Source organism: Paramisgurnus dabryanus, chromosome 17, assembly GCF_030506205.2.
Source record: "Paramisgurnus dabryanus chromosome 17, PD_genome_1.1, whole genome shotgun sequence".
Taxonomy (NCBI): Eukaryota; Metazoa; Chordata; class Actinopteri; order Cypriniformes; family Cobitidae; genus Paramisgurnus; species Paramisgurnus dabryanus.
The window spans coordinates 25,406,983-25,419,958 of NC_133353.1; the positions used below are offsets into that span (position 1 = coordinate 25,406,983).

The following is a 12,976-nucleotide window of genomic DNA, read 5'->3' on the forward strand; positions in this document are numbered from 1 at the left end:
GTTTAGCTCCAAACCTGATCAAACACACCTGAATGTCATTTCCAAGTAATCCTGCAGCCTTTGATTAGGATTTTCAGGTGTTTTTGATTAGGGTTGGAGCTAAACTTGGCAGGCAGTGGCCCTCCAGGACCAGGAATGCACCCCTGCTCAAGAGCATCTCAACTTATCCCAATGGTGTGTGATCTCAATGACTCAATGGCTTTTTCTGTATCTGTTAATGCATTCACACACATGCTGTAAAGATCCTGTAAAGACAAGTGACGTATTTAAAGTCCTGCACGTGGTAGTTTTTTCTGCAACATCTGAAGTTTGCTTTTTATCTGTTATTTCTTCTTTCGAGATACCATGTGCGTGCATTTTTGTTTAGAAGATAAGATCATAAAGGAACACGTGACATGCTGTTCTGTTATGCTGGTGAATGATCATAACTTCAACATGGTAGTGACGAGCTCCCTGACCTCTGCTTCAGTCCAGTTTGCAGATATTTCTCATCATGAATGTTAATCTGCATTTAAATTCCTTGTCAAAGAGCTGAACGGTAACTTCTTGTTGCGATGTCATGCGCATCCCCATTACGGCATGCCCCTTACGGCATTGTTTCCGCCTTTGTTCACACATGTATATGTTATGTCAATGTTAAAGGTCCCCTTTACGGGAGTGATCCCTGAACATTTACGGGACGTGTTTGTGTTCGCACAGAAGGCTCTCTGCCAATTTGATGGAAATTTTCTGAGATCAAAATGCTGTGTGAATGGGGTTTAGGTGACATCAAACAAAACTGTAACCATTTATTAGATAGCATTTTTCTTTGGATGTTATAATGCTTTTGTGTGCATTAAATTAGAACAATGGCATTTTCGGTAGTTAGGGGTCAAATTAATTTAAAAAAGATCAACGATTTAAACTTACTTCGTCAATAAACAAAACTAAGGAGTAGAAACCAGTTAGTTAATCCTTGGAGCAATTCCTCAGAAACAACGGTATTCCGCACATCTCATTAAAAACTCTCTGCCAACGGAGGAACTGCTGAATAAATGATATAGCTGCTGTTTTAACTGTCAATCACACAACTGCACCAGCTAGATATCTGCTCCTGGGAGGAGCTTCAGGACTCAGCAAGGGGCAAAGCAGCCTGAACTGATGCTTTGCTTGGCAATGGCTAATGACAGCTTGCAATTACTGCAACCCATCATTACCTGTATTCGAATCTTGCGAAATACAAATCTCAAATTTGAATACTTTGCATATTTGGGAATACCCAATGACCGGAACCATATGAAACCTACAGTATGGACAGATTTTAAGGAATGTTTGATTTAAAAATGTGCAAGGTAAAGTTTTCTACATAAAATCTTTCTACATAAAGGGCTGTGCAAAATATCGATACAACTAACTATCGTGATACATTTTCCCCCCGATAGTGCATCGAAATAAAAAAAAACATTGAATCCCTCTGTGTGCTTCAAATGACATCCTCCGCCGCTGTAGTTGTCACTGTCCAGTTGTCTTGATATATACGGCCATTCGGTCAATGTCTCAGAAGTTAGTAGGAGTGAGAAAATTGCAGAAAATGTAAAAACACCGTTTTTTTTTTAATTCAGCTAATTTTTTTTTTACATTTTTGATAAAAAACATGTAAAAGCGCAACATGCAATGCAATGTACCGTATTGTGATACATTGCATCATGACTCATGTACCGTGATATGTATTGTATCGTGAGGCCCTTGCCAATACCCAGCCCTATACATAATGTAATGAAAATTCTGTGAAAACATAACCTTGATAACTTTAACACTCAGTACAATAAATATAGACAACAATAATTCAATATTAACTAGATTAAGTCAATACTCCGATTAAGAAACTACTCTGTAAACAAGGTTTTTGATTACCATAACCCGACTAAAGTCATAATTGAAGTAAACACAAATCGAATTAAGACGTGTAATATTTTTATTTTAGTTAATATTAAAGGTCCCGTTTTTTCCTGATCCCATTTTTCAAACTGAAGTTAGTGTGTAATGTTGCTGTTAGAGCATAAATAATACCTGCAAAGTTATAAAGCTCAAAGTTCAATGCCAAGCGATATCTTTTCTTTAATAGAATTTCCATTTCAAACCTTTCAGCGAACGGCCGGTTTGTAATACAGCCCTCTACTTCCCGGTTGAATTACGTCAATATTGGAATTTTACATAATTTGCCCGCTAAGCTCAAACGGCTCTGGCTAGTGGCTAAGCTAAGCTTCTGTCGAATCACATACCCATTTTGCAACAGAAGACATACACACACTGCAGTGGTCAACCGTTTGATTGCCACTTTAAGGTTAGCATAAAAACGCATAACTTTTTTGAATGGAAGTCAATTGAAGAAAGGAATCAGTACGCAGAATGAACCGCTTTTGTAAGGAATTACCTTATCATTTATTAAATCGACAGCATCTTAATCTTCATCTTCAACATGTTTTTCACTAAACAATTCTTTCGTTGGGAATTGTATTTAGGATTTTCTGTGATTAAAATGCAATTTTATATGAGAAGGCAAGAGTAGGAAGCTATGTGTAGACTAGAGACGACTTTGCGCTGATTGGTTGGATTACAAGACCTTATACCACAGGTCTGTTAAATGCTTTATTCTGATTGGTTGAAAAATGTTCCATGGGTGTCGATTACTTTTCTGTAAATTGCACACCTAACCTGTCAAATGTCTTAAAAAAAACCAAAGCAATGTTTGTGGTAACCTTGGTATAAGCTGAAAAAATGACTCCGGTCCTTTGAATTATTTAAAAATAATGCACACCAAAAGGTGTACCACTACCACCTTGGGTGTGCATTATTTTCTAATAATTCAACTAGGCCTGTCGCGATAAACGATAAATCGATTAATCGCACGGTAAATAAAATGAGCTCGATCATTTTTTTCGGCCGCAATAATTCACATTTGCATGCTTGTTTGTTTTCCTTGTCTCTCTCTCTCTCTCTACCAAAGAGACTGGATGACCGCTCCGTGCAACGAGTGACAAGGAGTGAACCCTCGTCAGTCATTTGTCAGTCGCATGATCTGTGTGGGGAGGGGGGACTCCTGGTGTAGCCTATCACAGTAGGAGTACTGAGGAGGATGAGCGCCGCGTGAGAAGTGTAGCAGGAGAAAACACTAGTTGAGACGAGAGTTGGAGAAAAAGATGGATTTACTAGAGTCTGTTTACACTTGTCATTAACATGCGTTTTTATCGATCGGATCACAATGTTTTACGTCTTTTCTGACTTTTCTGACACAAGGTGAACAGTGCTATTTTTAGCCTTTCATTGAAAAACTAAAGCGGGTGATCTCCGCAGTTTCATTTTGCAAGCGTGTGAAAGTTGCGCGATCTTATTTCATCAATTGCGCTGAAAATTCAGAGAAAGCTTTAACATATACATGTAGAAAATACTGTGCAGCATGTTTACTTGCTTAACAAGCAGTGGACATAATATTAGTTCGCGTCCATATAAACTCATAATTACTCCCGCTGGCGTTCAAATGACAGCGGAGAGACTCGCCCACCGTCTCGACAGACCACCCCTCACAGTATTCAGCACAGAAGCGGTCGAAAGTGGACAAAAGAGACGGATTTTAATACCAGGTGTAAATGATATGTCTCTCTCGTCCACTTGTGATCTGATCAAAAACACATCTTAATACCAAGTGTAAACAGCCAAGTTTCAAAACCAAACGCTACAGCTACAGTGTGGGAGTACTTTGGATTTAAACCTAATGACCGAGGTGAACCACTAAACCTGAACGAGCCGTTATGTCGCATTTGTGGTAAAAACGTAGCAGTTTGTAGTGGCAACACGACAAACATGCATATGCACCTAAAACGCAATCATCCTGTTATTTTGTTCATTTCTTGTGGATATTTAAAATGTCTTCCAGTTCCAGTATTACTTATTGTTTAGAAATAAAAGTTTATAGATCTTTGAAAAGGTGTATCTGCATTATTATAATGGCCCCGGAGCATCAATGTTATCGTCTATCGCGATAAATTCTGAGGCAATTTATCGCCTAGCAAAATTTGTTATCGCGACAGGCCTAAATTCAACGTCTCATTGTCAATTATTCCTTACATAACAAAAATTAACTGTATGTTGATGCATTTAATTTTAAGGGGAATGACAGACAATGTGGCATGGGGATGTAATGACGTGTGCCATCAGACATTTTTTTTTACTCAATTTAATGAGACCAAACTTCATTTGCACAATGGGGACGCACAAACTCGTACGCTCCACCTAAATACACCAAGCTTTGGAAGAAACATCTAAAGTCCACCTGTTTCGTGCTTCTGCACAGTTAAAGTACGATGACCTCGTGGAAAAGACACACATATTACACATGCTGAGCAACTGGCAAAGCCTTACAGATACTGCAGATCTTGCCATTGTTCGCGTTTCTCATCTACAGCGTCACAATCAAACCTGGCCCATCGTTAACATAGCCTAGTTCGATGTCACCAATCCCAATGTGATTCAACCCATTTCCATCATTTCTGTGGCTGATCATGATCATGGTGGTCTGTTTTGAATTTTTTTCCCTGTGATTTTCTTGGCACATTTATTCCAGGCTGGAGTCTAGGAGAAGCCTCCCTTCTGGGAGAAGAAAAAAGAGCCAGAGAAAAGCCGTTAGCTCAATGAGAGGGAATTCAGGCCGACTACCTTCTCCATCAAGTGTGAGGGAGGACAAAAAGAAAGGGAACGCAAAGGCAGGCTTTGTTTCTCACACACAGGGCATTGTTTTAACCATTATGCCTCTGCATCCGAATAAAATCTGCTAAAGGGGTAAAATGACTTAATCACAACTGGATTGGAACTACCATGAGAATTCCGAAAAGAAAAGGGATTTGGGATGCTTTTTCGAAATTCAAATGATAGTTTGGCTGCAAAACTACATCACAAACTAATTTCAGCAATCAGCTATTAGTACGATTGTGCTAAGTGTTGGGTGCACAGCAGAGGTCTGAACATGGAGGTGTAAAATTGCGCAAAACTGGCTACGCTCCAGTCTGGGGTAGTTCAATGTGCTTCTATTTGGTCCATGCTGGACCAATGGAAGAACAGAGGGAATATATAGACAGTGAGAGAGATGGAGAGCAGTAGCTGTCGATGTGTATCAGGTGATGCAGTAGCCAGAGGTATGAAGGCCCACTGAGATTCTCTGCTGGACGAAGAGCCTGGGGCTATGTTCAGTCTTAGCAGCAGAGATGTTGCAAACATTGGGAGGAGCACATAACAGAGTAACAGATATTTACACAATAATCTTGAAATCCTCCCTAAACGAATTCACAAAGCTCTTTACAGTGCATCCACAGTGAATAAAATGCTTTACTGAACAGTGTACACTTTATGCAGCCTACTATATTGCATAAAACTGTGCACTGCAGAATCATTAAGCGAATAAGCGATACACATTTCAAACAACAGCACGCTGCACTGTTTTTATGTGAATGTTTAATTTTAAGTAAACTTATTTCCCAAGTTACATTTTCAACTTAATTCAAATCAGCTTACCTGTACAGTGCATTAATGCTAAATGTTTTATCACTATGGCTGATCCAGAATGCAAACCATGACCTTTTTTGTTGCTAATGCAATGTTATACCAAGTGAGCTACGGGATCGAAGTCATTATGAAGCATAACAGTTCAGTCATATGAGGGAAACATGGACAGTCAAGCACATTAAAGATCCCAGAACAGTAGGTTCTGTCATACACAGCACATTTTGCCAAATGTGTGAATTGTATGCATAGAGACAATCTGCATATCATTTATAATATACATTGCAGAAATTGTAAAGATGGGACGCATATTTGAACATAGACATACACTACAACTACCTAGGTACCAAAAAACACTTAAAAGGTCAATTTCAAGTAGGTTGCACATGAACTTCACATAGTCCCTGACATGAGATCAGCTAGACCACCTTAAACATCCCCTTTGCCTCAAGACTAAACTTCCACAGGCATTCATTACATCAATTAGACACTAAAGCACACGCTTCTCTCCCTAAACCAGCCTACCCTAATGGATAATTGATACCAACATGGGACCTGTTCGTTTTGACTTGCCTTTTGAACAGAGCCAGATGCAATCTCATAAATAGGTACCTGTGCTCCAGCCATAATGGATAATTAACGTAATTAGGCATAATTGTGGACACCTTTTAAATTTGACCCACATTTATTCAAACGGCATTGCTTTATGAGCATCACAGACCAATTTCAGCATCAATGTAGCCTACATCTCAATTAAGCTCAACCTCTGACACAACACATTCATGCAGCGTGTGCCCACATTGTCTGTCCTGAATACATATTTTTATAAGACTACAACTACTTGACGTTCACAAAACCAAACTAAACCACATCTACTGCTTTACGTCTACGTTCACAAACTTTACCACTTTATCTATAGTATACGTACGTTTAAAAAGTCAAATACAACACGAAGGTGTAGGACTGTGTCAGTAAAACGGCGTTTCTGAGCCAAAAACAGGGTTTGAAAGTAAAAGCGTGCTCCTCAAAACTTTGAAAGCTCAAACGCGTCCCTTCTTTGAAAATTTAAGAGGTACACGATTGTTACTAATACTCAATGACACACTCGTGCGCCACATCGTGCTAACCGCGATAAATGTTGAGCCAGTTACTATTAAAAACACTCCCAGGGTGCCGAAACGGGAGCGCTCTTCTTCATCTCACTACTCGCGATCACCATCATCTTCCTCATCCTCTCGCTGTAGTCCTACAGTACTTTAAAACATAAAAGAGGAAGGACAAACCTAAAACTGCTAAGACCTGCTGCAAAACGGCACGTACGAGGGTGAAACGCAAAAACACGATATTTTTACGAGGGTTGATCTCTTACCTCCGACCCGGTACATGTTGGCTGCCATGACTGCCCCCGGTCCTGCCTGCCTGGCGTCTCCAGGTAGGGCTTCTCTCTCTGGCCGCTGCCGCCGCTGAGTGCCGTGCGCTGGAAAATGGTGGATTGATCAATACGAAGCGTAGCAGCGAAGAGATCTTAAAGAGACAGTGCACATATTTTCAAAAGGCGCATTTACCGGAGATTCGGTATCACGCGCGTGTTCTCAAACACCTTCCCAACAAAGCGGGTTCCTAAGAGGAGGAGAGAATGGGACACAGGGTGAGGGAGGGAAGAGGGACTGTATGGACAAGCATCACTTTCCTTTTTCCCCCGCCTCTTTCAAATGACCAAAGTAGTGCTGTACTACTTTGGACCCACTAGAGGCAAAATGTCACAAATAAACAACTGTTGCTCTTCATGCGAGTTTCAAAAACAAACATATAAACGGATACAAACAGTAGAATTCAATAGTTCAATATTTTAGATGCTGGTTTCTCCAAGGCTGCTTTACAAGACTAACCAGCAAGACTTCAACAAGATGGATGTGTTTTGCTAATAAACATAGTTGCAATACGCCATTGGGAAATCTAGACTCCCAGCAAACATTAAAGTTCCTAAGGTTAGATTTTGGTTCCTGGAACCAAAAGAATGTGTTCTGGAAACTAAATATTTTTTGTAACCAAAAACTGACATTCCAAGAACATTCTGGGATCCAAACGTTTTAAGCTGGGTTAACACCAAACCAACACTAAACACTATAAACTAGCCTTCACCGGTTTGGAAATTCATGAAAGGATCTTCTAGTGACAATGGAAAACCTAAAAACATTACTTTCAAATCGTTTTAGCAGCACTTTTAACTTTTAAGGTTAGGAAGCGATGCCAAAGTTATTGAGTGTGAATTACTGTTACATTCCAATCACTGTAAACCATGGTAAAACATGAGTTTGCAATAACCCAAAACCCAATAGAATGGCAAGAAAATAGATTTACATTAATTCACTAAACTAAGAACGAGCGCAAGCTTGGACATCATATTTAGTGGCATCCAACTGATGTAGCTTGAACTGTCTTCTAGTACAGCGGTTCTCAAACTTTTTCAGCGTGCGGCCCCCCTTGTGTACAGTGACCCCCACTTGTGCCCATCGTGGCCCCCCAAAGAAAATTTCTGACATAAAATATTGCAAAACATTAGATTTGAATTAACCAAAACTTATGAAAATATACAATGTAGTGCTGTTAGGTACTAGCCTTATTTTTCTGAGGTTTCATTACACAGAAATCATGATAACGTATTGCATTTTAAAGAATGTCATAAAACTGGGGCCTCCCTGGCACCATCTCAGGGTCCCCCAGGGGGCCATGGCCCCCAGTTTGAGAACCACTGTTCTAGTACATAATAATGAAATGTGGTGGTTTCTAACTCGGTTTACATTGAGAGAGAGAGAGAGAGAGAGAGAGAGAGAGAGAGAGAGAGAAAGAAAGAGAGAGAGTAGTCTAAACAGATTTTTGTAAACTGAGGTCTTAATCTTGTTGTATTTATTTGTTCAATAGCCTTAAAATAATCACGAAGTCCCAAAATGTGGTTTAAATTTGTACTAGCCTATATTCCATGTGCACACAACTACATAGCCTTCAAGTCTGGTTTCATTTCTAAGGAAATGTGAAAAAATGCTTTACAGTAAGGTGTTGTGGGTGGTACTTGTTCCAATATTTTCATGCATAGAATGAGTCAGAAATTGAAAAACATTAGCAATAGACATTATACTACAATAGGAAACACTTAACCATCTACTACTATGAAACCTCTGTGGCTGGATCAGTTCTGCTAAGTGATCAGGAGAGTGATATGACACACATTGTAATCAGGCCTAAACAAACAAACAAACAAACAACCCAAACCTTTTGATTTCATTTCTTTCTGACTGTAATGATTATTTTGTTAAATAATGTATAGATTTATAAAAAAAAGGGAGGCAACATCTGGAATCATTTTTTTTTAATAATTCACTCCACATTAGTTAAACACAAACAAAAGACAATGGACTTAAGCATGGGCATGAATTTTTTATACTGTGCAAATGAGATAACATTACCTTGTAAACAACTAAACTTACACTAAAACCTAAATCACTGACAAAAAATGTTTCACAGACCACAGAAAGGAAATAAAAACCATAATAAAACCATAATTTGTTGATTCTAAATGATTGATTTACCATAAAATTCAAATCCTTTTGTCATTGCTCACACCTGTTGTTTCAAACCTGTATGACTTTCTTTCATGAACCACAAGAGAAGATAAAGAAAAAAAAATGTAGATGCTGCACATTGCTGTCCATATAATTAAAATGAATGAAAGTGAAAGTGACATGATTGTCAAGTATTTCTATATTTGAAACGGGGACTGAAGCTGTCAGTTTCATGTTTTACGAAAGAAAAATAAAATTTTGGGTGATCTTTTTCTTTTAAGGGATACCCAAAAATGAAAATTCACTCTTAAAACAGATGTGTTAAAAATAACACAATCAGTGTTAGTTTAGGCACTACACACTAAATTGTCCCAGAATACACACATCTCTGTGTTAGTATTGGAACAACACATTTTGTGTTACTTTTAACACAACTTCTGTTTAATTTTAAAACAAAACGACACATAATGTGTTAAATAGCCTATCAATTTCTTAGAGTGTTTGTCATCATTTAATCACCCTCATGTTGTTTGAACCCGTTTGTCTGTCTTTGTTTTTCAAAACCCAAATGCAAATGTTTAAAAAGTGTTGGCTCTCCTCATTCTCTGTGCCTCAACTCTTGTTTTGACAGTAGGGTGCTTACTTTTAAAGGGGCCGTTCATTAAAATCTGACTTTTTCAATGTTTAAGTGCTATGATTGGGTGCTTCTATCAACCTATAGGTTAGTATATTTCTGTAGTTTTACCATTTTTATCTGTATTTCAAAAAAAACGTGGAAAATCTGTAAAATAAAACGGTAAAAATTACGTAAAATTACAGATTTTTTTTACAGTGTAGAAAATGTAGAAAACTTAGTTTTGGTAAACCATTCTCTACAAGCACCTGAAAAAATAGGTTGTTGAAATTTGGCTCTCCTTATGATGTCATAAGGAGCTCTTATTATAATAATACCACCCCTTAATCTGCACTATCCAACCACAGCACTGCTATTAAGTGCAGAGAAAAAGAGAGAGAGTGAAAATAATTTACAGCACAATTGAGTTTCAATTGCAACAAACCACCGTCATTGTGATCAGTGTTTGAATATCATCTGCTCATTTGCATTTTAAAGGACACACCCAAAACGGCACATTTTTGTGCACACCTAAAATGGCAATTTTAACATGTTATAAAAAATTATCTATATGGTATTTTGAGCTAAAACTTCACATATGTGGTCTTGGGACACCAAAGATTTATTTGACATCTTAAAAAAGTTTTGTTAACTTTAAATAACTGAAATAAGGGTGATAACCACAACAAGAAAGTAGAGGAGTAAATGTTTTCAGTATGTCTTCAAAATATAAAAGTCAAGTGGAAGTGGAATTATTTATTTAACACTTTTTTGTTATTTTGATGCTTGCCCAGCCCGTTGGGTTGTAGTTTAACCAATGCTGGGTTGTTTTAACCCAAAATGCTGGTCAATTATAAACATTTTCTATAGGTTAAGTTAAACCAATGGCTGGAATTGTCCCTTTTTAACCCATCATTTTTTATAGTGAACATACTTATAAAGTCCACTGTGTCTGTTTAAGAAAGGCATGACCAACATGGAAAAGTCTGATTAATATGATTTTGGTGGAGATTTTAGGGAGGCGGGTGGCTTTCTATAAGGGCTGGTTTTGGTAAGAAATGGTGAAGTACCTCGTGTTTGGTGGTGGTTGTTGGTGAAGACAGAAAGGAATGCTGTGGTGAGCAGCTGATTCACACCATATGAAAACCTTACAAACTGAGCTCTGCCTCAAGCTTAATCTGCAATCACATGATTGGTCCCAGCCAATGGCAGGCTTTGACTTACCCTCTATGGAGACTCACAACAAAGCCAAGTCCATACTGCAGATCTGTCTGCGTGTGCATTTGTGTCCCTATACATGTTTATGCATAAATTCTTGAGTGTTTCCAGTCAAGTCTTGTTCAAGCCTTAATCGTTTAAATGAATATACAAGGTAATCATGAAGGACTTCTAAATGTAATGATGTAATATTGCATTGTTAATTTCCTGCAGTCTATCCATACCCAGGACTAGATACAGCCTACTAAACCCTCTAACAAGCAGCAGTAGGCTTCACAATTTATTAGTCTGTGCCTCGATCTTCCAGAGTCTCACTAGCTGCTTCGGCAGCACCCCAGCTGGCCTTATCCCAGGGCCCTTGCACTAGCACAGCAGGCAACTGCTTGCGAAACAGAAGAAATCAATTAAGGCGTGTGGCCTGATCACGTTTTGTTTCTCTTGTGTTTTTTATTACAAGTTCTAATTACACAGAACACTACAGTGCGTAATATTTACATATCGTACACAATATATATATAACTGTTGTCTCCAATTTTGTCTGAGAGTAAGCTTGAAATTTGTGCAATTGCACTTATTGGTGAAAGTGAACTATCAGTGCCTCACAATGACTTCTGTCAAAAGTGCTCGTATGTGCTAACACTGAAATAATTTTCAGCAAATACCCTGAGATAGAAGAACAGAATACAAATGAACATCAAAAAGACACATGCTTACGTAGACCAAAGTAGTGAGATGCCATCTGATCATCTTAAGACTCGTGAAGCACATTAAACAGGAAATGACACAGGAGATGACTCTCTCACCCATATTACGGTCTGTTTGTCCCCAAGCAAAAGCAACATTCTCCACGATGGTCCATCTGTGACCTGTTTGTTGCAATAGTGGTCACAATTTGAGTTTATTCTATTTTTTTACTTTAACTGTTACTCTTTAATATTAATGCAAATGAAAATAATTGTTACTGAAGATAAATTCAGCATAATCTATAAATAGAACATCTGTAATGGGTTATTCACAACCTAGTGTTGGCTCAAAATGAGACAATTTAACCTATGCCAGGCTGTTTTAACCCAAAATGCTGGCTCCTATTGTTGGGTCACATATAAAAAAATTTTTTGTTAATTTAACCCAACAGATTGGATTTGCCCCTGTTTTGATCCAATGCTGGGTTGAAAATAGCTCAGTATTTTTTTGTGTACACATGTTATGTTTAATACACACACTAAAAAAGCAGCTTTTTTGTCAAATCAACATATTTAAGTTATTTTAACTTAACAAATTAAGTTAAACAATTTCAATCTGTTTTTTAAGTTATGTAAATTTTTAAGTCAAAACTTAAAATAGTAAGTTGAATTGACTTGCATAACCAAGTGCTGTGCAAAGATTAATCATTAGTAAAAGATTAATCGCATACAAAATAAAAGTGAGTTTTTGCATAATATATGAGTGTGTGCTGCATGTAATTATTATGTATATATAATTACACACACACACACATTCATGTATACACACATATTCATGTATGCATTTAAGAAACATTTACATGGGTGTATATATATAAAAAATTGATATACATAACTAAAAAAACTGAAATGTATTTCATTTACATGGGTGTATATCATGCATGTGTGTGTGTGTGTGTGTGTGTGTGTGTGTGTTAAAGTATACATAATGATTACACGCAGTAAACACACATATTTTATGCAAAAACTAAATTTTATTTTGTTTGCGATTAATCTAGATTAATCTTTGTCCAGCACTAATAATACAGCAACACATTTTGTTACATGTGGTTGTGTTGAAAACTGGCAAACCAGACATTTTGGGTGAATGGGTAAATTAACCAATTATGGGTTGTTTTAATCCAAAAAGCTGGGCTGATTCAACCTACAGTATTGAGTCAAATATGGACATTTTTGTGGACATTAGTTAATACAAACCAATGATATTGATTTAAAACAACCAAGCATTTGTAAAGTGATAGCAGTGCAATAAGCTACATTAGATTTTCCACCATATAGGAAATAAATAAAAATATCAGTGATATCAGAAT

At 37.6% G+C, this 12,976-nt stretch overlaps 1 protein-coding gene across 1 annotated transcript in view; it reads right to left on the reverse strand.

Annotated features, from left to right (window-relative positions):
* Positions 1-7,229, reverse strand: part of mta1 (metastasis associated 1) — a 66,135-nt gene extending 58,906 nt beyond the window's left edge. Inside the window, exons 1-2 of the mRNA XM_065288526.1 lie at positions 7,098-7,229; positions 6,902-7,009 (exon numbers count right to left, since the gene is read on the reverse strand). Of these exons, the coding sequence (XP_065144598.1) occupies positions 6,902-6,929 (28 nt within the window). The 5' untranslated portion in view covers positions 6,930-7,009; positions 7,098-7,229. The remainder of the gene's footprint in view (positions 1-6,901; positions 7,010-7,097) is intronic.
* Positions 7,230-12,976: the final 5,747 nt, after the last annotated feature.